The 27,494-nt window shown below is 34.1% G+C and overlaps 1 protein-coding gene across 2 annotated transcripts in view; it reads left to right on the top strand.

The window, feature by feature from the left end:
* Positions 1-23,017, top strand: part of Mrgn1 (Mahogunin ring finger 1) — a 57,775-nt gene extending 34,758 nt beyond the window's left edge. Inside the window, exons 11-14 of one of the 2 annotated variants that reach the window (XM_089232796.1) lie at positions 1,077-1,380; positions 8,293-8,482; positions 9,849-9,884; positions 11,504-12,516. In XM_089232796.1, the coding sequence (XP_089088922.1) occupies positions 1,077-1,380; positions 8,293-8,482; positions 9,849-9,884; positions 11,504-12,000 (1,027 nt within the window). In that variant the 3' untranslated portion in view covers positions 12,001-12,516. Of the gene's footprint in view, positions 1-1,076; positions 1,381-8,292; positions 8,483-9,848; positions 9,885-11,503 lie in introns of both variants that reach the window. The other variant, XM_089232797.1, reaches the window with a different exon arrangement.
* The last annotated feature ends 4,477 nt before the right edge of the window (positions 23,018-27,494 follow it).

Genomic DNA, 27,494 nt, shown 5'->3' with positions numbered 1-27,494 from the left:
AGTGTAGGGCTTGCAACAGACATCTAGCATTTGTAACTTTAATAGAGGATTTATTTTCGATCTCACAGGAGGTTTCTCTGATCTAGGGGATAGTAGCTGATAGTTTAAAGTGTAAAAGGTCTTTGGATAGGGCAAGGTTGGAACCAGAGGTCGAATAATGTATTGTCAGATAATCAGCATGGGTTCAGGAAGGAAAAGTTATGTGTAACTAACTTATGTTTTCTGAACTTTGTTCACCTGTGGTCAAAAAAGGTACTAGAATGCTCGGGGGTTTCATCCTTAAAAAGGTTTCTTCGCATTCTCCTAAAGTCATTTTTCTGCTTTTCCGAGGTTAGTCCTGGATTGGTGTATGCTATAAAGTTTTGGAGACCATGCCTACAAAAGGACATAGACTTGGTGAAGGGGTACAGAGAAGAGTTACGCATGCCCTTCTTGGTACACTGAGCTCGAGTTATGAAGAGAGACTTCATTTTTTGAGGATGTTTACATTGGAAGAATGCAGTTGTCAGAGTATATGATTGAAGTGCTCAAAATTTTCATCGGGATGGATAGGATGGACCATGAATTATTAATATGCCGTTAATCCACTGCTTTGACATGGGAACACCAGTATTGATTGGTAAGGGTCAATTCTAGGCTGTGGTGTCACAGGGAATTTTTCTGTAATAGGGTTGTTAATAAATGGAATAACTTACCCCCTGGGATAGTAAATTCTAACACAATTGACACGTTGAAAAAGAAATACGATAAACATGTTGGGGTAAATCAAAAAGCTATCCATTCTTAGATAAGACAACTATAAATATTTTTTATGGACATTGTATTATATATTTTATCATGTATGTATAGTCTGTAGTTTTTATAATTTCATTTTTAATTGGGTTGCTGTATTTTAGAAATATATGACATCCATATTTGTTATTGGCATCTTTTTTTTCAGCCACCTCGTTGGGCATTTTGCCTGTTGTGGTCTTTTATTTGTTGTATTTGTATTATAAACTAAAAGAGTACCACTGTATTTTGAATGCATTGTTTGTACAATAAAAAAAAATCTCATTTTTTAAATGCATTTGTAGGCACTCTAGTAGTGTGACTTCTCTACGACCTACTGACAACAGTTTGTCATCAGAAAAAGAAGGCATATCTGTAGACAGAGTGCAAGGGAAATGTGTTGAAAATGCTCCAACTCCAGAAGTAGTAGTTGCTGCCCTCATATCACCTGATAAAAGTTCAATAAAAGCAGAGTCTCTGTCTCTAACTCGTGGTGAAGCAAAACGTCATAGGAAAGGTTTTAGAACTTCATCCGCCCCTGAGAAAATCAGACTACTAGCTAACTCGGTTCAAATTGTAAATGAAGTTGGTGGCGCCAAAAGGAAAATAGTATGTATTCATCAAATTTATGCTTAAATGCAGATCTGAATGAGAAACATAACACAGAAATAAAAAACAAAACACATAAAACTGAAAACTGTTATCACTTGATATGAATTTCTAATATTATTCAGTGAATTTCTAATATTATTCAGTGAATTTCTTTATTTTTATGTGCTCATAAAAAATAATAAATCAGTTTAGATTGCAAATATTTTTTATATTCACTCATATGGTCTCTGCCATTTTTTTTTTTTTTTTTGTGTAAATAATCTAAAGATCCCTTTAAAGCTGAAAACTCTTATCACGATATGAATTTAAAAAAGGGCAAAAGATATGGTTATTTAGAAGTCACTCAATAATTTTTTGTATCAGCAGGTATCAGAAGCTAATAAGGGTACTTCTGTTAGTACTTCAGACAGATATGATTCTCACCAGTTCCAAGGATCTTGCTTATTTATTTATACAATCTTGTTGACTCCAAGGCCTATACAGGAGGACGTGGTAGATTGCACATGTGCTTTGAAACATTAGACAAGAAATCATAGATCGTGAGGGAGTTAACAATAGTAGACGGGGAGTTTGTTCCATTCAACTATGGTATTGGGAAAGAAACTGAATTTAAAACAATCTGTAGAGGCAAAAATAGGTTTTAATTTTTTGGGGTGGTCAAGTCTATTGGAAAGATAGAAAGGGCTAGACAAAATACCGGACGTATCGAAATTTAAATTACCATGAATAATTTCTAAAACATGGCTAAGCGGGAGATAAGTCAGGGAGTAGCGAGTGGGTGGAGATTAAGTTCGAGTTTGAGATAGGAAACAACTAAAAGATGACCAGCAGTCGTGAATAAAGCGGGCTGATTTATTTTGGATAGATTCTAGTTTGTCAATGTTACTAGAGGTGTGGGGTCCCAGACCTCAGCTGCATAAGAAAGAACGGGAGAAATATAAGTTTAGTAGCAGAGAAGTCAGACATCACGAGTAAAATGTTTGAGATTGCGGCAAAGGAAAAAGTTTGTTGTGGCATTTCTAGTAGACATAATTGATATGATTATTCCAACGGTGATCAGCCGAGATTATGACCCCAGGATATTTAAATTGAGAAACTTGGAATATGGTTATGTTATTGATCGAGTATGAAAATTTGAGAGGAAGAGTTTTACGTGTAGCTCTCATGAAAACAGTTTTAGATAGGTTAATAGGCATGTGCCAACATGTGTGTGTGTGTGAGCACCAATCTGAGATGGAAACAAGATTACGTTGGAGAATTTCTTGATCAGATCTGTCATTAATTGTGCGGTAGATTACACAATCATCGGCAAAAAATCTAGTGGTGCAGTTGAGGGTTTCAGGGAGGTCGTTTATATAAATTAAAAACAGTAAAGGCGAGAGAACCGAAGATTGACCTGAATTTACAGTGGAAAAGGTGAATCATAATCTTTAAAATGAACAAATTGTTTACGATTTTTTAGGAAAGCTTCTCTAACCATTTGAGCATTTGTACATCAAGACCAACATTTGAAAGTTTAAGGAGGAGTCTATTGTGCGGAACTTTATCATAGGCTTTAGAGAAATCCAAGACGTTTGTACCTTCCCGTCAATGGCTTTGGTAAGGTCATGGATAAAAAGGGACAGTTGGGATGTAGTAGAAAGGGATCGTCTGAAGCTGTGTTGGTTGGGAAAGAAAAAGTTAATGGAGTCTAAATGAGCATGGATTTCCTTTGCTATAATATGTTCGAAAATCTTACAACAGGATGAAGTAATAGATATTGGTCTAAATTTAAGGGGGTTAGAGAGGGGACCGGTTTTGTGAATGGGAATAATTTTATTTATTTTCCAATCGGTGGGGAGTATGGCGGTATTTAGTGAGACCATAGGCGGAGATAGACTTGGAAGTCTGGGGGGGGCAAGATGATGATGATGATGTCAATTCGTATTTACATATATGCATTAGATCAGTCAACTCCACCTTTGACGCTGGTGAGTATTGTGGTGGAGTGGGATATATATATATATATTTATATTTTAAAAAACAAAAAAAACTGAGAGAGAAAAAACTGAGCAGAAAGCCAAATTGAATTTGGTAGCAATATCTGAAGGAAGCGAGATGTTTCTATTTGAGATTTTAAGAGAAGTGGGTCCAACAGATTTAGGCTGAGGAAGTTCTAAAATTTGGTAGGATTCGTTTATAAGTAATTTGGTAAAGAGTGGGATAGGCACTTGGACTTTTGTGTAGAGATGAGGTTCTTGAGACTCCGAGTGGAGGTAGAAATTGAGGATTTGAGGGCATTAGATTTGTTGGATTTATATTTGAAGGCGGCACGCCGGATTTTCCTCTTATGGTGGATGATGTCTCTGTTGATCCAAGGACTGTGGAGAAACTTAGCAGAAACTGTTTTTGTCGTGACTGTAGCTACGCATTTGTGTATAATAAGTTTGAAAGTTGACCAAAGGATATGAATATCATTGGAGGGGGATATCGATAGAAAATCATTGAAATTGGAGCGAAGAATGGACTGCATTAAAGAATAATTGGCTTTGTTAAAATTATGTTTGGGAGTAAGTTTGTAAGAAGAGATAGAGTTATGAAGAGAGAAATCAATAAATGGGATATTGTGATCTGAACAACCTTCGAAGGTGCAAGTATGCAGAATTTGAATTCAGTTAGAGGTGGCGATAAAATCGAGGGTGGAGCTAGAGTGAACAGTAGTTCTTGTTGGTACTAAAATGTTTTGGACAAGATTAAATTTATAGAAGACTTTATTGTTGATTCGGTGGTTGCCAAATTTTTTCAGTCGATTCCCGGGAGGTTCCATTCACCAGAGATAAGAAGAGAATGTGTATATTAAGGAAACTTTCAAGGATAGATTCGAGTTGGACAAACAAGTGAAAATCGGAAGCTGGCGGTAAATATATAGAAAATAAGGCCAGTGGGAAACAGTTTGGTTGGCGCCATTCGGTCCCAACAATTTCTAGGTCAGAATCTAAAGGAATTTCAGTAAGGGAGATAGAATTATTGAAAATTAGTGCAACACCCCTTCCTCTAGAGTTTCTGTCTTTTCGAAAAGCATTGAAACCAGGAGGTAAAATTTCAGAATTAAAGATCGTATTGTCTAACTATGATTCTGTAATTGCAAGGAAGTAGGGATTATGACTTAGCAAGATATAATCCCCACTTCCTTGATCATTGAATTGTTAGTTGTTTTTTTTTTTTTTTTGTAGCTTCTTCGTGGATAAACTTAAGAACAAAAGAATGGTTCCCTGTTCTCGAAGAATCAACTTGGAACTTTTGAAGGAAAGGTTAGGGTTAGTTTTCAAAGACCCGTTGTTATCTATGGGTGTGGTAAGTCAGTGGGAAGAATTCTCCCCTGTTTTGCACGACGTCATATTGTTCGTAAAAATTGGGTTTGTTCATCGCATCCATAATCATGAATGATCTGCTTACTGGGAAAAGACCTACTTGTCCATAATCTTTATGACAATGTGAAAGCGTTCGAAACTAAATTAGTCCTTTGGGAACGTCAATTGCAAAATGAAAACTGCATACATTTTCCTAAATTATTGGAGTTGGTAAATAGATCTACAACTTGGAAACTGGACAATTATGCACAGTGCATTTCAAATCTGAGAATGGAATTCAGAAGCAGATTTTCCGACTTCCAAGAGAATGAAATTTCTAGGAAAATGTTTTCTTCACCATTCTCAGTTGATAGCGAAAGTGTTCCACCAGAGCTACAATTAGAATTTGCAGATTTGCAATATGGCTCTGCAGTTAAATGCAAGTTTTTTGAAATTCTTTCACATTAATTGATTTTTATTCTAAGTATGTGTCTGAAGAGAAGTATAGCAACAACACAAATTTTACCTAACATTGAAGCTCTAGTCAAGCAAAAACAATGTCAAGCTTTGCATTAATTTAGAAATTACAGCCACTCGCATTCGTAATGTAAGTAACCAAAGACTTTTTATTTTGATTTGGTATGTAATTAATTCAACATATATAAACAAAACAACAACATGTATAAACAAAAATTATCCATTTTCATTGTTTCATACAATATAAAAAATACTTAAAATAATTGGTCTTACCCCAATTCAGCTTACTTTTTTAAAACGAAAATGATACATAATGGAATCATAAAATATATGTATGCATTACATTGTCACATTGTCATATCTGAGCGTACGTAGGATCAACCTTTGGCAGGGGGACAAGGAATCTCTTGAGAAAAATTTTTATTTACCAACTTTCAAAAGCATTTTCAAGTAACAGAAATGTATTAATACAGCAAAAAAGTCATTTTTTGACACTAATTTGAAATGGTTTTTTTTTAAATCACTCAAAATTAATGTTTGTTTAAATTAATTGAATTGAATGTTTAAATTTTTTGAAATATATTTAGTTTGAGATTGTTTTTGGGGGTGCCCCCCCCCCCACCTGGCGTTAATGATTGGCCCGCGGAACATCACAAATTTTTTATGTGGCCCTCGAGCGTAAAACGTTGAAGACCCCTACTTTACATACATGGGGTGGCATTGTATTAAAATGGGTGTCTGATAAAGAAACTTGAAGTGTCTACGCTTGATAGTCATTTGCAAAATAACATGTAATATTCATTATTATATGTCATTCAACATAGTTAAAAAAATTAATTTTAAATTGTGATCCTCACATATTCTCAAGAGCTCTGTATGGTCTATCCAGTAAATTTGTTAGTGTTAGTAGACATCCATACCTGGACGGGGATTTGAACCCAAACCTGCACAGTCAGAGGTTAGCTCCCTAACCACTCGACTACTGCCTGGCAGTCGAGTGGATTTGAATTGGTATTTTTTATTTTATTGTAAGCGTATAGTGCTGACAAAACTTTCAAGTACCAGGTAAACTAATTTGTTGTGTTATTAATCATTTTTTAAAACATAAATATTTTTTGTTTTCACACTTTAATTAGAACTAAAATGACCTACCAAAAAGTTTGCATGATAATTATTTCTTTATTTCATAAAGTGGTAGTGAAATGGTTAAAGAATTGGACTCAATGCATTATCTGCTTTGCTATATAGTAATTTGCAATATAGTAACCGATCAGCAAAACAAAGGATGATAAGACCATTGTAAAAAATTTTAGAATTAGATTTTTGATTCTTGAAAAGAAAATGCACATTATATATCCTAATGCATTAGAATATTTTAGATTTAAACAGCAGTAATGTTATGTCAATTAAAGTTTATTTTGACCCCTTTGCTTCAGAGATACACGCGTCTATCTCATTTTTAATGATTTTAAATGATTCCTTTCTCAAGTTAAAACCTGGAAGTGCAGCTGCATAGCTCAAATGGTCCTAGTAAAGATATCTCTCTGAATGAGTTAATTAATTTTAATTTTTTCAACTAATTAATTTTTTCTTTTTTAAAGGGCATTTTTACATAAAATAAGCACAAATCTCAATCAAAAAAGTTTTTTTAACAGTCAGTTTTGGCTTAAATGTGAAGAGATTATGTAATTCATAACATGATTTTCAAAAATTCAATTTGGTGGATGGAAGGAGGAGGGCCATTTTCAAATGAGTTTCAGTTATACGACTTTTGGATTTATGGAACATTTTGACATGGCCTCTTGAATGTTCTATAACAGGATTTAGCTGTGTATATAGCTGCGGTGGTGGGAGAGTGGTCATAGTGGTGGAATCTCATCACAAGGTCCCGGGTGTGAACCCCACTGGCACCACAGTGGTGGTTGGCTGAAGTTAGTTTTCTGTGATTCCCAACTTCGAGGTGCGAATGCGAGTCGATCTCGGCATTAAAAAGTGTTACCACAGAGAGCAACAGGCTTACAAACAATACAAATATTCAATCATTACACTTCACTTGTGAAATACAGATGACAGCACTGAAAAATCAGACACAACACTAGATACGTACTTAAACTGTTAGGTATACCCACTTACACTTCCGGCACAACTCACTGGGTAGTAAATTACCTATGGTGATAGACCTGAGTTGTGTTCAGTTTGAAAGAAAGAAAGTTATATGTATAAAGAGTGCATAGGTAACAGGGCATATGGCATTTTATTGGTGAACCATTGATACTAGAGGCACACTTTCAATTAGAAAAGTTTGAGAAGAAAAAAAAACCCATTAAATGCGGGAAACCATTTTACCCACTTTTAATACTGTTTTTCCGTAACTATCCTCCATTTTTTGAATTCTAATATCTCAGTGAATATTGCAATTAGGAATGTGGAATTTTTTAGTTGGTATCAGGAGAGACAGAGCAACAACTTTCTGAGTTTTGGGGCACACTGGGACTGTATAAAAAGTTATTTTTTTTATTTTAATAACTATACAACTTCTGGCAACATGAATGACATATCTGAGTACTGCATGCTGCATGTTATTTGAATACTTTTTCTAATTGCAAGTATGCCTGTAGGATCAACAGTTTTCCAGTAAAATGTCATATGCCCTGTTACCTATGCATCCTCTATATATCATCAGAGATGGGAAACATCAAGAAATGTGACTCATTATGAATCACTTTCAGTCAAAAAATTATGTTTTGGTGATCTTCACACCACTGAGAATCTTGTTTGATGTCATGGAATAAAAATCATCTCCATTTCAGCTACTTAGCTCAAGGACACCTTATTTAGGTGTTAATTAGTATCAATATAATAATTTTCTTTGAAAGCCTGTTATGTTTTATATTTTGACTCATCAACTTTTTTTCATCTGTTGTGTTATAATTACTGTGAAATTATAGAGATTACACTGCTTATAGCACCTGCATCAGGAACAGTCCAATTATAAAAAATAAGTATGTTCAGATCATTTTATCTACTTCTTGTGTATCTTTACAAGGAGAACAACAAAGTTTTAAATTCTCTTTTGCATATTCATAGTTTTGATTTTGTTCAGGATAAAGATGCTGAAGTTGCCGAAACAAGATCTCTACTAGAGAATAATCTGAGTCTAGATGAAGTTGCTACTACTGTAAATGTTTCTCCTAGAATAAGTCGGCCATGCAGCAGGAGTAGTCCTGTGTCTCTTTCCACTCCCCATTCACTACATCTGTGTGAGAAGTCAAACAAAGCTGCACTAGGATCAGGTGAAACATTCATTGGTTTACTTACACACTAAATATTAATTCTTAATACAGTTAATGCTCGTTATAACAACTCCATGTTATAGTGACCAGTCCGTTACAAGGACTGGTATGATAAGCCCCAAATGTTTTCATATAATGATTATCTTATTGTATTCCTTCTCGTATAATGGTCACCCAATATAAAATCCATTTTTTTATGGAATGTGGAGGTTGTTATAACGAGCATCAACTGTACCTTGGAGCACCATTATGAAGAAGCCACTATGCGAGAATTTATAAATGAGAAAATGGCATAAATGAAACCATATTCAAAATGGAACTAACCCATGGAGGGCTGTAAAATTAAAATTCAATGTTCTCATTATTTATTGTCAATTTTGTTTAAAAACATCTATATTGATTGCTGCTGCTGTTTTGAAATAAGCTGCATGCCGTTATTACACCAAAAGCTTCATTTTTGTTTAAAAAATATAATTTTTCAAATTTTCTTAAAGATTAGTGTGTATAGCCGTGAGTTACTTCCACAATATAATTTGAGTAAGGACAATCATTGATGAGCAGCAGGATGCTTTGAGGCAAGATAAATGGTTACTGAAGTTGTAATAGCAGTGCATGTCATAGAGTGTGATCTCAAGAATAGCTCTATGTAGAAGCTTCATTGAATCATGTGTTTTCCACAATCATTCTGCCATCATCAAGACAGATTACAGTGATGTAATGAACAACATTAGTAAGACAACTAGGTGTGATCAATGTTTATTTTCTTAGATGAATTTCATTCTGGTCATCAAATATTATAGCAAGAACTGATAACATTGTAACAACAATATATATTCAAAACATTTTTTATTTATGTCTGGACTTATGGTGTAACCATGGATTATGTGTAACGCCAGAACATAGATATATATTTTTGCATTATTGCCTGTCTTACAGCATTGAATCTTTCATAGCAAAAATATTTTCAGCGGGGATTATTCTTGGTCATGTTTGTATGTTCTGTAGAGCAGTGGGTCTCAGTTTTGTATGCATGAACAACAATGCTTAAAAACACAGAACAGATACACATACAAAATCGTAAGTCACAACAGAAATTTCCCAACAAGGTGGCTGGGAAAAAAATAATGAAAAATGTAAAAGAATAAAAAAAGAGAAAAACCAATATTAAAAATAAATAATAATGGAAAAAAGCCAATAAAAATATGATTGTCATAACCTAACTACAGCAACCCAATAGCAATAAATCAGATGGGAAAGAAACTAAAAAGATAAAATACACTGCCCATAAAAATATGCTTGTTATTCATTTAAGTATGGTAGCTTCTTGATTACTCCCACCCTCAGCTTATCATATTTCCTCTTGAAGGTGTCTCTTGTGAAGGAATTCATGACAACACACAAGGTAAGAAATTCCATGCATTTATAACCCTATTAGAAAAAAACTCTGTGACACAACAATCTAGAATTGCCCCTAACTAACCAAAACTGGTGTCCCTGAGTCAAAGCAGTTGAATTGATGGCATAACAATATTTCGTGGTGTTCATTAGATGCCATGACTGATGTATTGGAGATTCAGGACTTTATGATATGACCTGCCATACATATGGGGGTGACATGTTTTTTGTGAATGTGCAAACTACCATTTCAGCTTAATAAAAATACCTCAGGTCATCTTCTGTAGATTGGACATGTTTAACTACTGTATACAGCATTTACCATAAGTTTTGCTACAATATTTTCCTTTTCTTTAGCAATTGTTCATTTGCAGATTTTAGACTATCACTTTTGTGTATCCTCTGAGAAATATTATTCAGTATGTCTCTTGAATTAAGCAGTAGATTGCACCAGTCACAAATTTGACTAATTTCAGATTTTCCCTACACTAACATACTTATTACTCTAACATACTTGCCAACTACTATGTCCTTAATGTCTATGGATTTCTACCACAAAATACGGATTTATAGATAATCACGAAAACTACAGAAGTCTGAATTCTATCGAGTACAAAATCATGTTATGCAAAGACTGCATCTCCAAAAATTGAATATCCAGCTGAATTTGAAATGAAGTGAAGCAACCTTGTTGTTGATAGTCATTGTAAAAGTTTGCTATGTTTGGCTATCCGCAAGCTGAATCCCAGGTGTGTGTCCTTATACTGAAACCATTTAAATTACTGAATTGGAAAAAAATGACTGAGCAGAAGTTTAATAATTTATCATGTGTTTCTTCATAACATTTTTCATGGATAAATTTCTACAAATGATGCAGAAAAGGGATGTTGATGACAACAAAGCAGTGATAGTGTCCTGTTCCAAAAAACCAAAGAACTTTCACTGATTTCTTGAGGAATATGGTATTCACAGCCAACTTTCCCAAATTTAAACAAGAGACTATTTCAAATGTTCATCAGAACTGGGTAAATGCCCAATATAGTCAAGTTGAAGAAAGTAAGGAAAAATAATTTGAATTTTTAAAGTAGTCATGACACCCCCTGAAATGCCCAATGTTTGATGAACATTGCCACTATATACAAAGAGGCTTGGTCGCAAGGTTGGCATGTATGCAATAATACTATCCTAATTAAATTCAAAATTTAAAAGAGTTCTTAACAAGTGGTATTAAACAGTTCATAAACATGTGATTGATTGTTAAAAGTCGGTATAAGTGCATTAGTTAATATCAAGATTAAAAATCTTACAAAACTCTAAATCACTTGATGTAGAGCTGATATTCTGTTGCAACTGCATTTTAAAACTCTTAGTTTTTTTAAAAATAAATATGTCTTGAGTAACTCGGAAACGGATTACCCTTCTTCAGAATGAGGTAAAGCATGCTCATCACATTCTTTTATTTTATCAGCATGAGATCCGAACCGGATGTAAAACATCATTGTGGAGAGAGTTATCAGAATATCACAGATGTCATTGTATTTTTAATTGAAAGTTGATATCACCCGTCTTTCATGTTAATTACAACTGTATAACATCAAGAACAAAATCTTTCTTTTTCTTTTTCAGATGCATCACCTGGTGATGAAGATTCTGATTATTATACACCAGAAGATCCTAGTACAACTATTCTTGTAGACCAAGGCACAGATACAAGCTTGGATACTCCACAAAGTACAGAACCTAACAGTAGCAGTGAATGTAGTATAAAATCTAGAACAGATAATTTGAATGCAAAGCATAGGTATAATAAAGAACGACAAGTAACTGCATGTGATGTCCCAACATTTACTGGCACAAATGCAATAAATGTTCAAGATTCAAGTGAGCATAGTTCTGAGCATTCAAAGCCTCTAAAAAATGCTGATGAGAGAGACATCAGTGAAAGTCCATATTCATCATCAAATCGACAGTCTCTTACTGTGCATTCTGAAAATCCTAGCTCATTACCTGGTACACCAGCAAGCAATGCTAGTAATAACAGTAGTGGAGGGGATAGTTTTAGTAGTACATCCAGTACACGTTTACTACTCCAACATCAGAGTTATGAAACATTGCAAGAGTAAATAATATCTAAAACTCTATGCATGAAGAATCTCTTATAGCAATGGTGACTTTCTTCTCCTTCCTGCAAAAATAGAGTCTTTGATGAAGTTGTTATTTGTGCATGGTTTACCCTCATGGCTCTAAGAATGAAATACAAATATTTGAAACTTTTACAAAACTCACAGAGGCATAGCTTGAAATATTTTACCTTTTTTTTAATATTTTATTCAAAATGCATTTATATTTTGTGTACAATCAGTAGGAGATATATTTATGTAAGTTTTTTGTGTGTGGAATGTTTTTACAGCACTTAGTATATTCATTCTGAATTGAATATTTTATTACTTATTAATATTTTATTCATATTTTTTTAATGTGGTGAGCATGCTTTTGGAATATAACACATATATTTAGTTAAAGATTGTACATTACCGAATGTACAAATATGTGAAATTAGGAAGAAAATGTCAAAATAATTTAAACTCTAGAAAGTTTGAGAGTTAAAAATTGTCAATGTAAACTCTTCATATTTATTGATTTTGATTATAATATTCTTACTAATTTATTATTCATTTACATAAACTTGCTTTTACAACTGAAAATAAATGCTTTAGAGTTGTTAGAAATTTACTCAAACTAACAAAAAGTAGCTTGCAAATCTTTTTTTTCTAACTTTCAAGAAAATACTTCTATAAGTATACATCTAAGTGGACTTGAATAACAAAAATTTTCATTAAACACAAATTTTCTCTCTTTCTCTGTCCCCTCTTTCTCACTTTTTTTCTACTCAGATAAGAATGGAAACTTCAAACCATGGTATAGATGGTGTTTTACCATAAAAGCATGCAACACAGACTTTTTTCATCTATCTGTATCAAAACAAAAACAAATTATTCTGTCAATGACTCATTAGATGTGCCTTGCCCATTTTTATATCTGTAGGTAATTTATTATTTATTATTGATAATTTCAATGCTTTTTTTATTTTTATTAAAAATACTTTGTTGTTCAAGGATATATTTCACATTTTTAATATGCATGCTTTATATTTCAAATATATATGTTATACACTTGAAATATTTTTTATTGTAAAAGTATTTTTCATTTTAACAAGCACAGGTTGATTTCATCCTTATTTATATCTACAATATTAAAAAGCTAATTCACATACATTCAGTCGGCATCTTTTTTTACATGTTCTATATAATGGTAAAATTTCAAATGCTTTGTTGATTTCTAATAATATTTTTTCTCTCTCTTCAAACATGTACTTTATACTTGAATATATATTTTACACATGAAATAAATCTTACTGGTTTCAGTAATCAATATGTCAAAAGATGCATCTTGTATATTTTGCCTGTTAGTAAGATTTTAAGTTCATTTTACATATTGTGCCTCAAATATTTACTGATTTTTTTTATTAAGTTGTGTAAGAAATCCTAAAAAGTTAAGTTATTTATTCAGTGATTCGCAAAATATGTATCTTTCCAACAATTTCATCTTTTGATAAGATTTTGAATGCTTTTTATTTATTTAATTCTTCAATGTTCAATTCATACTTTGTACAATTATATACTTTAAATATATTTTACATTTTACATTCTGTTTTTTTCAAATACCCTGTTAGAATCAGATATCTTCTAATTAGAGGTATCTTTTTAGATTTCAAATATTTTGTTGATTTTGAATGCTTTGTTGACTTTAAATATTACTTTGAATACTATGTTGACTTTAAATATTACTTTGAATACTATTTTGACTTCAAATATTATGTTGAATAATTTGTTGACTTCAAATATTATGTTGAATAATTTGTTGACTTTTAATATCACTTTGTACTTTGAAATTTGTTACAGAAATTTTGTTTAGTAATTTGTTTTGTTTGAATTATTTGGTTATCTCAAGCATGAGACTGCAATTGAAGAGCCTGGTGCCAGAAACCACACAGCTCCATTTTTAAAAAAATTTTCAGAAGACAAAAAATTTCAATAGTATTAGACAATGATTTATTTCAAAACATTTTTTACTTAGCAAGTAAATTAGCTTAAAATAATATACTGTACATATATTTATCCTGATTAAATGAATAAAAGTGCTCATATAACAATTTATTTAAATATGGAGCTGTGTAATTTTCGCACTAGCAACCTAGATTTTTTGGGTTTGATAACAAAAAAAGACAGTATTTTCATAAAAATGCACATTATTGTCTAAATATATAAGAAAAACTTCAAGTGAATGAGCTTAGAAAAAAATTCACATTATTGTTGAATAAGCAATGAAACATTTCATATTAATGGACTTTGCTTCTCAAAATTCATTGACATTGTGCGTGTGTTTTTTTAAAATAACATGAATATTTTATATAGTTATCTCAAAAAAATTTTTCCTGCATTCTCAGGTTGTAAAATTCATTAGTCACTGAAATGCAAGGCATTTACAAAAAAAAAATTTAATTCTTTTAAGCTCAACTCTTTAGAGGAATGACAGTCTTTTGTGAAGTTAAAAAATATATATATATCTAAATTCCTTTAAAAGTTATCAATCAAGCCTTAGTGGTAATCATTACAGTTGTGATTGTCTTTCTCAGAACTGATAAGGCCAGAAAGTTATGGGATTTTACCAATGATTGATCATGGCGATGTTCTTTTCCCTTCATAGTTCTTTCAGCTTGAGAAGCTAGAAGTACAATAAAAATTCTATGCAATATATATTACAATTCTATGCAATATATATTACAATGCTATGCAATACATATAATATAATTTTATAAGGGTTCTTTTTATGGGATTTATAATGGAATTTATATAGAAAATAATTATGAAATTTTGTGTTGTGTGTGTTAAATGTTAAATGACATAATGACAGAAGTAAAACATAATTAAATGCACGTCCTATTGAGAAAAATATATATATAGAAATTTTTGGATGAAAATCCATAAACCCTTCAAGTAGCACAGCTGAAATCACTAAACCCTCTTCAAAATGTCATAGTTTTTTTAATATAAATACAAAAACAATGCCACAACAGGCAAAATGCCCAATGAGGTGGCTGAGAAAAAGATGCCTACAACAAATATGGATGTCATACACTTCAAAAACACAACAAACCAATTAAAAATGCAATTACAAACAATATATATACATGATAAAATATTATACAATGCCCATAAAGAATACTTATGGTTGTCTTATTCTAAGTGTGGATAGCTTTTCGATTTACCCCAACATGTTTATCGTATTTCTTTTTCAACGTGTCAATTGTGTTAGAATTTACTATCCCCGGGGTAGGTTATTCCATTTATTAACAACCCTATTAGAGAAAAATTCCGTGTGGCACCATAATCTAGAATTGTCCCTTACCAATTGACACTGGTGTCCCCTTGTAAAAGCAGTCGATTGATGGTGTACTAATAATTCATAGTCCATCCTATCCATCCCATTGAAAATTTCAAACACTTTGATCATATCCCCCCGACACCTGCATCTATCCAATATAAACATATTCAAAAAATGAAGTCTTGCTTCATAACTCGAAGCCCAGTGTGCCAATAAGGACATGGATGCAGCTCTTCTCTGCATCCCTTCAACCAAGTCTATGTCCCTCTGTAGGTATGGTCTCAAAACCTTACAGCATACTTCAGTCCAGCACGAACTAAGCCTTGGAAAAGCGGAAGAATGACTTTAAGAGAACACAAAGACCTGTTTGAAAATGAAACTGAGCATTCTATTCGCTTGTTTGACCACCGCTGAACAATGTTCAGAAAACCTAAGCCGCTCATCAATGAGAATTCCTAAATCGGTGACCCTAGTTGCATCTGGGATAGTGACACCATTCAACTCGCAAGAGAACCATGGGTTATTCGAACCAAAATGAGCGACTATGCATTTCACAACGCTAAATGTCATGCTCCATTTATTTGCCATGCTCCAATCCTATATAAGTTGGTCTGGAGCAACTCTCTATCGCTTTGATTCCCGATTATCCCCATTAGCTTCATGTCATCTGCGAATTTGCTAGCAATCCCATTTATACCCTGATAGAGTTTATCGATAAAAAGTGAAAAAAGTATAGGGCTAAGAGCACTTCCTTGAGGAACTCCACTTTTGATGCCTGTCCAACCCATTCCCAGGAATCCCAGAGAATTCCCCCATTCACCATAACTCGTTGGGATCTATCTCTTAACCACAATCCTATCCAATTCAGCAAGTTGTCCCCAATCTCGTGTAAATGCTTCAAGAGTTTACCATGTTTGACCCGATCGAATGTTTTCTGGAAATTAAGGTAAACAACATCTACATTTTTGCCCTTACCCAAAGCCTTCATCATGTGATCATAGAAGCAAAGGGGGTTAGTCACACAAGACTTCCCCTTCCTGAACCCATGCTGATTATCCGCCAATACATTATTCTCATCTATCCACTTCACCAACTGCCTTTTGATAATGATTTCCAAAATTTTTTGAGAGGGAGCTCATCACTCACTGTGTGATAATTGGACACAGCTTCTCTACTACCCTTTTTAAATATCGGAACAACATTAGCAAATCTCCGATCTCTTGGGACGATACCCTCAGCAGCATTACTCCTGTAGATCTGTGCGACTGGCCCCAACAATTCATTAGCACATTCCCAGAGGACCCTAGGATAGATATTATCTGATTTTGGTGCTTTGCTTCCACATACATTTTCTAGAAGATTTAGGACCTCCACATCTCCCATTTGAATATTTGAGGATTTTATTACTCCATGCAACATACGTACATTGAATATCATTTTCTTTATTAAAAATTGATGTGAAAATGTCATTCAAAGCAATACACATGCTTACATTGCTCACTTTCTTCAACACCCTTCTTTTTTCAATAAACAATGACAGGTTACCTCGTCCACTTTTATACTTTCCACATGCATCTCTACCTCCCTTTTATAACGTTTTTGAATCATTTCATGTGAAGTAATAGATTAAGATAAGAAAAATGTATTAAGGAAAAGGATGTCTAGACTTGAATGTGTTTTCAGTACACTTGGTAAAATTTGTGATATCAAACTGATAGGTTTGGATGTACATTCTTTCAGTGCAAGACTTAGCATCAAACTGAACGGTTTGGAACTTATCTTTTCCATCTGCACAGAAATGAGATGATAAAATCACAAATGAGTGAAGACACCTGTGAACCTGACTGGGTTGTGTGCGTAGTGTAATATGAAAAGATCTTCAGTTTTTTATCTTCTTGTAAATTCTCATAATCCTGACTTTAGCCAGTTTCAATCATAAGTCAGTTTGTTTTGGTTTTTTTTTTACAGTGCTTCAATGTTTTCTGAAACGTATTTTCAAATTTTGGGCAGTGCCTGTAACAAATTAAGCGATTCTTCATAGAAACCTATGTGAAATTATGTTTTGGCTAATGAACATAATTTTGGAACAAATTATTTTGGTTAGCCGAGGTATCACCATGTTTTGTTTGAATCAAGAGTATCCAAATTGTAGGGGTGCCAGGAAATGTCCCACTTGACTATGCAGAAATCCATCAAGAAATTGGTTAAAATACACTCTCGTCATTTTGACTTGAATTCATCCACGTACAAAGTATTAATATTAGATGAAATATAGCAAAAATATTAAAAAAATACTGAATATTCATTACTGAATAGAAAAATTTAGAAAGTTTGATAGTTTCAAAACTATTTTTAGAAAACAATAAGGATAAATTGAATGTTTATAAGGACACCCATAAACTAATGTTTGTAAATAATAGTTTTGTTGCTTCATTGGTAAACAAAAAGTTTAAAAAACAGGCATTAGAATTCAGTCATGGTGTGCTATAGAACCTGCTGTAAAATATGCTATGTGTCAACTGTCTGGCATTCTGCTTTGTTTAAATAAGTGATTTGAATGCTTTTTAAAATAGCGGGGAAAATAAATGCATAGAAACCATTGCCATAGACCAGTGGGTCTCAAAGTGGGCATCACCAACCTTTGTCAGGGTTATAGCTGCAAGGTGGCAATATTGATGTGTGACTATTTAGTTTTTGAAGAGGTACTTTGTTAGACTATTCTGGGGAGCTGCTAACACATTTTTACTATAGCAAGGGAACCATGGGAGGCAAAAGTTTCAGAACCGTTGCCATAGACAAATATAAATTTTAAAGTTGATGTTACCACAATTTCATGTACATTAGAGTTCATCTCTAGTGATTTTACATGTTTTATTTTCTAAAAGCAACACAAGACGTGTTTCAAATATATGTTGCCAGTTCATGTATTACCATGAATATATAATTGTGATTTATTTGCTAAAAGGAATGTAAGAAGCATAAAGTATATTTGTATATTATTTTAGTAAATTTTGTGCTTATAAGAAATGGATGAGGGTATATATATAGCATACACAACCCCAAATGAATGAAATATCATTTCTCTGGCTGCTGTGTTTCTGAATAGATTCCATCAGTTTTGATAAGTTATTGCAAATAGCAATAGGTGTATAGAAAAGGGCTTTTTCTCTTTTTTTTGCTTAATTTGAGAAACTAAAAACTTTGCAACAGGTAAATGATCTTTTTTCAACAAAAACTATTGGATTACTTTTTCTGTCAAAAATATAATTTTAAAATATTGTGTTGTGATTTTAGCATTATCTTAATTACAAACTATAAGAATCTGTAAAGTAGCTCAAAAACTTTGCATGTTGTGCCTATGTATAAAACTTTTCTGTGTATTCTACTTATTTACAAAGTCCTGGTCTATTGCCACAGAGACAATTTCCTAATGTTCCCCCTCTGAAAAAGAATTGGTCACGTTTGAGATGTGGTTTCTTGGAACCTAACAGTGCATATATGTAGGGTTACCAGGCATCCTCATTTTAAGTGACTTTTTTGTCATTTTAAGCATCCTCATTTTCCCGGGTTCTCTGGAATTTTTTCCTTTCTCTGAAAAAAAAATTACACTATAAAACAAAAGCCTGTTCATCAGTGTGTGTTGGTTTTTTTCACACATATTTACATGCTTTGAAAAATTGCTGCTGAAATTTACAGAAATCAAGTTACATCCCAGTTGTGCAGATGCTATCATAGCCACTCTTGTGGGCTTCATTATATTAGTGTGAAGTTATTGCAAAGAAGACAGTCTGAAAACAGCTGCAGAAGAAGAAAACCACGACATCTATATCAAGAAAATACCATTGTTCACTTAGCAATATCTAATGCTTTGCACTGGGGGGGGGGGGGGTTACCCAAGACCATTTCAAAAGCATCATGGGCCCCTGACAAATTAATATAGCTGGGTCCCTTGAAAATACCAACCTACCAATTTACATACTTTTCAAAATCATGGCACTAAATCTCATTATCATGAAGTCTTTCTATGCAACAGGCCTTCTCCCAGACCTTGTCCTGGTACGCCTTGTGTTAAGATGACCTGTGGCTACCCCTTTCTTCTTCAATTTAAAAACATACAAAATAGATAAGCAACACTGAATGCCAGGTTTCTTAATAAATACCCTCCATTAAAAAAGCACCCATAAAAACATGCTGTATGCATGTACATATTGAAAGCAATTCTATTCTCGTTGGAAAATAGTTGTTCATCTTTGTTGGTATAGTAGTGTCATATGTTGTGATGTTGCTAAGAGTGCACATCTATGGGTCCTCATTTCTAAATTTCGGAATCTGGTAATCCTACATGTATGTAAATTTTGTGCATGGTATGCATTTCAGGTGCTACCATGTATCTTTGAAATAGGAAACTAACAATGAATAAATATTCTTATGCTTATATTTAATTTTGTAAGGTCTGTTACTCACACTGTGGCAAGTATTACTCGTTATTGAATCTGTTACTCACTGTGGCGAGTATTACTCGTTATTGAGTCTGTTACTCACTGTACACTCTGTTATTCTATTTTTTCAGAAAAATTATCAATCTTTCATTGTTATCATATGTTGTTTAATCTATTCCTGACTGAACCTAGCTAAGCTCGAGCATAGATAAGTTTGACAGATGGTAGTGCTGCATATTAGCTGTGCATGTTAATTGTGCTATCATGTTCAAAAATTTTCTGTTCATAAAAAGAAGCATAAAAAAAGACACTTTTTAGTCTTCAAACCTACAATAAATTAAACCTGGAAGAAGTTAAATAGTGGTGAATTTTTTTTTAAATTTACAATGCTACTTATTTGATGATCTTGGTTGAAATGGTCTTTCTGTTCTTGCTGTGTAATTTATCACAGAGTAGTATTTTTTTAAAGTTTTTTTATCTAAAATACCATCATATTTCTAGAAGTCTTATAATATGTTCTTATATATGAATCATTTGCAAGATATATTCGAAAAGCTACATGACTGAAAATGGGAACAGAATATGTGAAGCAGGAAATGAATAAAAGTGCATGTTTCTTTCAAAAAATTATAATATCCCATCAAATTGCAAACTCATTTCATAATATACCTTGAAAAAAAAGTTTAGTTTTATAATATATTTGCAATTTTCACTTCTATCTTCTGTTTTTCTACAGCATTGCCCTGATTCACTACGATCTGAAATGATGGGGGGGGGGGGAATTACAATAGACAAGTGCTGTATGAAGAGATCCTGAAAATGATTTTGTGGGTTTTTGTACACAATTTCCACATCATCATGGAAAAAGTAGAGGGGATAGGGCTGTCTTAAGAGCATCATGGGCCCCTGGGCCAAGTGATTTTTCTGAGACCCTACCTGGTAAATTCTAGTAAATTTTAATCAAATCTCATTTTTATGAGGCCCTGGGCCATGCCCGGTTGGGTCCACGCGGTAAGACAGCACTGAGAGGGGATAGTGAAATTGGCATTGAACAATGATTATAAACCAATGACATTTAAAGAGTGTGCTGCAGTACCCTGTGCCATGAGATGTTTTGGGAATAAAATTTTGTTTTTTGAAAAAGTATTGTAAGAGGGCTTTGACTCCCAACCAGTCAGCACTTTTAGATACCACTAAAGTGCTTCAAGATCAAGCAAGGATGCAGTGGGATATTTAACCTCTTCCTATGCAAGGATGAGATATCTCACCCTAGAGTAAATGGAAGAAATACATTCAGGCTCTCTCTTTACTCTTTCGAGAGTCTTCATTAGTAATGCTATAAGCGAGAATTATTATTTTTTCCCTTTATCTCAGCAGTATTTTCTCTTCTCTCTGGTATGATTTAACGAGTAGAAAAAATATATTGCATTACATACATTTTGGGGAAGGATGGCTGGGAGAGAGAAAAAGAATGGAAAACTAGCTCCTCTCATATTTTTTCACTTTAAATCCTAAATACAGTGAAACCTGTCTAAGACTGACACTATATGAGACGGAAATCTGTCTTCGACAGAATCAAAATATAGCGTGTGACTTTCATGCGACTTTTTTTTCGGAGTTCATCTTATATGTAGGCATAATATCCAGAAAATATAGTGTGCTAAATAATTAGGGCTTTGATTTGCACCTTTATAAAATGGAAATCTGTAATAGAATATTATTTCAGTCTCTTGACATTCCATTTCATACAGGTTTCACTGTATTTTTATGTTTAAACATGTTTTTTTTTATTCAACAGGTTTTTAGTTTAACGAACACTGATTTGCCCCTATTAGTTCATTAAATTTAAGGGTTTACTGTATTTAAATTTTTTTTCTAAATTGAACATTAGAATATAAACTTATCTTAAGGTTTTACAGATAAACAGCAACTAATTTGGCATAAGAATGAATAATAATGAAATGTCCACGAGCAGGACAATTCTGCAAACATAAAGCTACGTGTACAGGGAAGTCACCCATTCTACAGAGTAGAAGACTTTGAGGGCACTCTTTTACAATATCTGTTAACCCTTTCCAACTCAGTGTGTCCAGTCTGGGCACACCCAAAAATTCCCTGTTTAAACACTGAAAATAAATGATAAATAAAATGAAAATTAGTTTAGGAATTACTTTGAACCTTCTTTATCAACACTAGATAACAGCACCACACAAGCAGATCCATACTTTTGGCGCTCACAAAAGTTTGAGGCAGAATGTCTCTTACGTAACGTCCCCGATATGAAAATATAAATGTGCTTATTTTGCAAAGAAATGGATTCAAATTTTAAAGAATTTTTATTTATTTTTAGATATAAAAAGGATTTCTGGAAAAAAGATTGTGTTATTTTATGGCCGTACACTAATCTCTTTATTCTGTATAAGTTTTAATTTTTTACATTGAAAGCGTGTCTAAAATTGAGTCCCGAATTCAAGGTGTGCCCTCTTTAGGCACACCCACAAAATTAAAATGGTAAGTGGAATCTTTACAAAATTGTACCTCCGTACTCCTGTAGGCCTGAATAGACTGCTTACAGGGTTTTTTTTTGTTGAAATTCAAACTTTAAAGGGCAGCATGCCAGAAAGGGTTAATACTCCTTAAACATTGCACATCACAGATTGCTTTTCTATTCTTTCCAAGCACCAGTACACAAAATCTTTACCTAATAATGTGTTTTCATTTGTGATAATCTATTTTATAATAAAGTTTTCAGGGTGTTAACTTTATGAAGGAAAGGGGCAGAAATATTTTGACTGATTGGGGCATTGCATTCACTTTCCACCAACGAGATGCTTGAGAAGAACTTTGGAGAAAATAGAAGTGAAAATTATAGACATGCTGTAAAATTGTATTTTCTAATGAGAACGTTTTATGAACTGTGCTTGCAAATTTATTGAATGTTCTTTTTTTAAAACAAATACATATACCAGAAATTTCAGACAATTTATGTATGATTTTTCAAAGCTGTAAATTATATTTATTATAGTCTTACAATTTATTATAAATTATAAGACTTGCATTATTTAAATTCTGGGTTTGTTAAAAAAGTAGGTAAATGAGATCCTATAGATTCTTGAGATAGGTCATAACATCCATTGCTTGCCATTCAAAATTTTATGCTGAAGTTTGCATGATGAAAATACAATATTATATTTTGATACAATACAAACGTAAAAAGTGAAGCAAAATGTTATCCCATGTAGAATAAAATGCTTGCACCTTACATAAATGAGTATGTGTTTTTTTAATATAATATTAAGAACCACTGCTTTAGGAGATTTCATTTTGAGTATGAAACCGATCATTCAATTTGCTTTTATGGCCACCAAAAACGATGTTGAGAAAATCTGAGCTGTTTGCTGATAAGGATTTCCAAATTGGTAAACCTAGGTCTGCTCTCCCTAACCAGAACATGGCCTTCCACTCTGTCTCAACGAAGAGAGTAAACCTAGACCCATTTGAAATAATATTGCGATTCTACTCATAAGTGAAACGTTGCTTTGTTAGAAGCAAAGTAAGCAACCATTCACTTTTCAATGCTGCGATCACATACAGTAATATTGGTCTGGAGCTAAATGCAAGATGCAGATCTCAGATATCTTTGTCTACTGCCGCGAGACAACCAGGTATCAGGAGGTGCCTAGATGAAAAAAATTAATAAGCGAGGTAGAATGTTAATTAATAGTTGCTCTTACGAAATAATTTTATACTCTGTAACGGAAATTTTCATGGGGATAGAGAAGGTAGAGTGACATATTCATCTGGTGCTGAGCGTTGTCGAGCTCAGTATGCTCAAAGGCGGTAGTATAAAGATGACATGTAACACAAATGGATTTAAGAGATTCCGTCGAAGGCCCTACAGTTCAAATTGAAACTAAGTAATGATAATACTCAGTCGACATTCGAAACAAAAACATAACACAAACATTTGGTTGATGTGGCCTGATAGCTAGGAAAAAATCTTGCCCGAATCCATAGGTGTAAACTTGTATCTGGCCCATGGGCCCAGAGCCCCCCCCCCCCAATATTTTTGAAGACCTGGCTTGGCCCCTCCCCCTCAGAAATTCATGTAAATGGTTTCCTCATTTTGTAGGATGAAAAAAAAATTTTTTTTTACTAAAAATTTTCTTAATTATATAATGGAAACAATCTGCTCAAAATTTTAGTTCTTTTAAATACTCTCGATGGTCTTAGGCTTTCTTGTTCCACATGCCAATAATTCTCTGTCATTTCTTCTCTGTCGCTCAGTTCCACCCTCCTCGCTGCCAATCCTTACTGCCAGAAGGCACGACTGACAAATTTCTTTGAGTGGGGAGGGGTCTTTTTTTTCTTGTTTGCCTGGCCAAATTCAAGAGTGTCTTCTTTTGTTCACTGTGACCAAGGGAGGGGGCCACATGACACCAACAGGAAAGGAAGCCCAAAGATGTGTGGTGGAGGAGGCGCGACACAAAGAAAACATTGGGGGGGGGGAGGAATGAAAAATGCATGGTCGTCCCGTATATACGAGACTCAAGTACGCAGGAGAGAGAAGGTGCATTGGATTGTTTTTTTGGGAATTAATTGGGGACTCAGCCCCCTTACAAAATTTATTGGGGGGTTCAAATGTCCTCAGCCCCTAGGTTCCTGTGTCTACGTGTGGTGGTGGTGAAAATCGGAAGGTCAATAATATTGAAACCAAGATAAGAAAAATTACACTCTGTACAGGATATAGGTGCCAGAACCTAGGGGCTGAGGCCATTTAAGCCCCCACAATAAATTTTGTAAGGGGACAGTCCCCCATAATTTCTGAAAAAGCAATGCAATGCACCCTCCCTCTCCGTACGCGCTCGAGTCCCGTATATACGGGAAAACCAACAACTTTCAGCCCCCAACCCCTCCCCACAATGTTTTCTTGAAAAATATTTGGGGAAAAACAGTACATTCTAAATGTCCATTCACAACAAAGAACCGAACGGCCGATGCCGCAACATTTTTCGAACCTCGTTGCAACAATATTTGACTGTGGGGGGGGGGGGGGGTAGAACACAGAAGCAAATAAACAAGGCCGGAACTAGGGAGGGGGCAGCAAAATTTAGGGAGCGGCAAGTTTAGGTGGGAACAAAGAATACCTTTATAAAATTATCGAATTTTAAAGTTGTGGAGGCTGCAAAGATCCTTCGTTACGCCCCCCTTCCCTCCGCCTTCCAGTTTTCTTGTCTGGTTGGGTGTTCGAAGATGAGAAATGAAACCTATGTAAGGACCTTCAATTACCTAAGGAAGCAGGTTGGCCATCCCTTCATAAACAGTGAAATGCATGCACAATATGGGTATATAAGTGACGCAAAATGTATCTGTCAATTTAGAATTCAACATAAGTAGTCAGTCCTCGGTATAACATCACTCGGGGACCAAATAAAAATGACCTAAGCGGGGATAACTTGATAACGAGTAGTCCCAATTTACTAATTATACAAATACAACGCCACAACAGGCAAAATGCCCAACGAGGTGGCTGAGAAAAAGATGCCCATAAAAATATGGATGTCATATATTTCAAAAATACAGCAACCCAATTAAAAATGCAATTACAAAAATTATAAACAAATATATACACATGACAAAATATTATACAATGCCCATAAAGAAAGAATGCTGGCAGGCACTAAAAAAAGGGACTATATAGGAATCCCCATCCTGCAGCAAGGTCTCAGGTTGGGTTCTTTGGTGGCCATAGCTCACGGGCCACTCTATAGTGAATTTTTGTGTGAAAAAACAAAAAAAAGAGGAATCGTCCCGGTCCCTCAGGTAGTGAGGGGCATGTTTATCATAGGCGTAGCCACAAATTTTGTTCGGGGGGGGGGGACCAAAGTGATAGAGCAAAAGGTCATTGTCCATCTTTTTCCCTTTTTTCAGTCATTTTCTCACATTTCGGGGAGGGACCAAACCCCCAAGTCCCCCCCCCCCCCGCTCCGCCCTTGATGTTTATAGTGTAATGCAAGGGTGTAATGTATGCTTAATGACGTTAATAGTTTTGATGTTACAACGAGGTCTTTATTGTACTTTGTGAAGCCTCTCTCGCTGTCATCCTTATATAAGATTTTAAATTGAAAATTGATTCTCAAAAAAATTATGTATTGATAGGTTTTCTTTCCATGTTTAGCGTGACATTTTTCTTCTATGAACACAGTGTCGTTGCGTGCCTCGGTTGCCCCAGCCTAGTTACGGGACTGAATGAACATAGTAGTTATTCCAGACAACCAGCTTTCCCGGGTAGATAGAAAAAGACAAAGCGCTTGGATAAAACGATAAAGGCTATCGTGCGGAGTGATCAAAGCCGTTGGGTCTCAACAGGCAGGATTAGCCATTTGAGGAAAACAAAGCACATATTCTTAGAGCATCGGAAAAGGGCCATCACAAAAAAATATCGAATTTTTTTTTTTTTTTTCTTTGCTGAGGATTGTTTACTGTCTCTGTAGATCGACTGGCTACAGGAGAAGAAAATGCCATAAATGAATCCTCTTGAACTATGGCTGTGGCATATACCTATTATGAGTTTAAAAAAAGAAAGGACAAAAAAAAAAACTGTTCAACAGAATCGCTGAACCCCCTTCACTTTTTAAGTGGTGGGAACTGGTCGACGGGTCTATATTATCGCTTCCTGTACGATCTCCTTCCTCATTGTGTGTACAGTATCGGTTCAGTTCACAATCCCGACATGATCAAATTGAAAAATTTAATTTCTCCGTATAAGCCGCACTTCGCCGTTTCTGTAGGGATCTGCATTTCTCGAAGCGAGAGGAGTTGGGGCGCCGATAAGAATGATAAATTGCGATCAAATAAATTTTTCAAATTTTAATTTCGCCATATAAACCGCACTTGGCGATTTCTGTCTGGATTTGCATTTCTCGAAGTGAGGAGTGTTGGGGCGCCGATAAGAATAATAAATTGTGATCAGCATCTCTATAAAGTTCCGACCTACACCGTGTTTTAAAATAACGACATTTACGTCATTACAATTAAGACGTTAAATGAAGAATTTTAACATTAAAATCTACAGAGAGGAATTGTGATCAGTGTTGTCAGAAAAAATAAATTTCTAAAGTAATTTCACTCGTCTCCAAAATTTTAAGGGATAATTTTGTGTAGAGAGGAATATTTATTTTTTATTAAAATAAAAAATAAATTAGATATGACTATCTCTTCCCCCAATTTATTATTATAATTTCATAACAATTTTACATCAATTATTTACATCGATTGGATTTTTTCTTTAAGGAGGAATTTCCCTCATAATTGGGAGAATTATATAATTTATGTCAAAATATATTGCCATATGTTCATATTTTATAATTTATCCCGCAAACTTATTTCTTTCAGTATTTTAACGATAAATTAGTCGACATATCAGCTCAAAATAGTGCACTGAAAATGTCAAAATAATTTTAGCCAGGTTTTCGGGTAAAATACCTCACTATGCGTCGTATAAATGTGAAAATCCCATCGATAAAGATCACAGATAAAGAAGGTCGTATAAACGGTATCTACTGTATTCCTGTAGTTTCATCTATAATGGTGATATGAGGGAAGTTTCTATACAAAAGAAGAAAGGAAATCTAATCGAAAGATTACTCTGTTCACCAAGATATCGCAAAAGAAAGTATTTGTCCAAGTAAAGAATGGAGAAGGATTTGGTCGCTCAGGGCACGACACCAATC

The sequence above is a fragment of the Pholcus phalangioides genome, unplaced genomic scaffold (assembly GCF_987345545.1).
Source record: "Pholcus phalangioides strain wild (caught in Gottingen) unplaced genomic scaffold, Ppha-v1.0 ptg000007l_1, whole genome shotgun sequence".
NCBI lineage: Eukaryota > Metazoa > Arthropoda > Arachnida > Araneae > Pholcidae > Pholcus > Pholcus phalangioides.
This window is presented reverse-complemented; position numbering and strand designations above follow the sequence as displayed.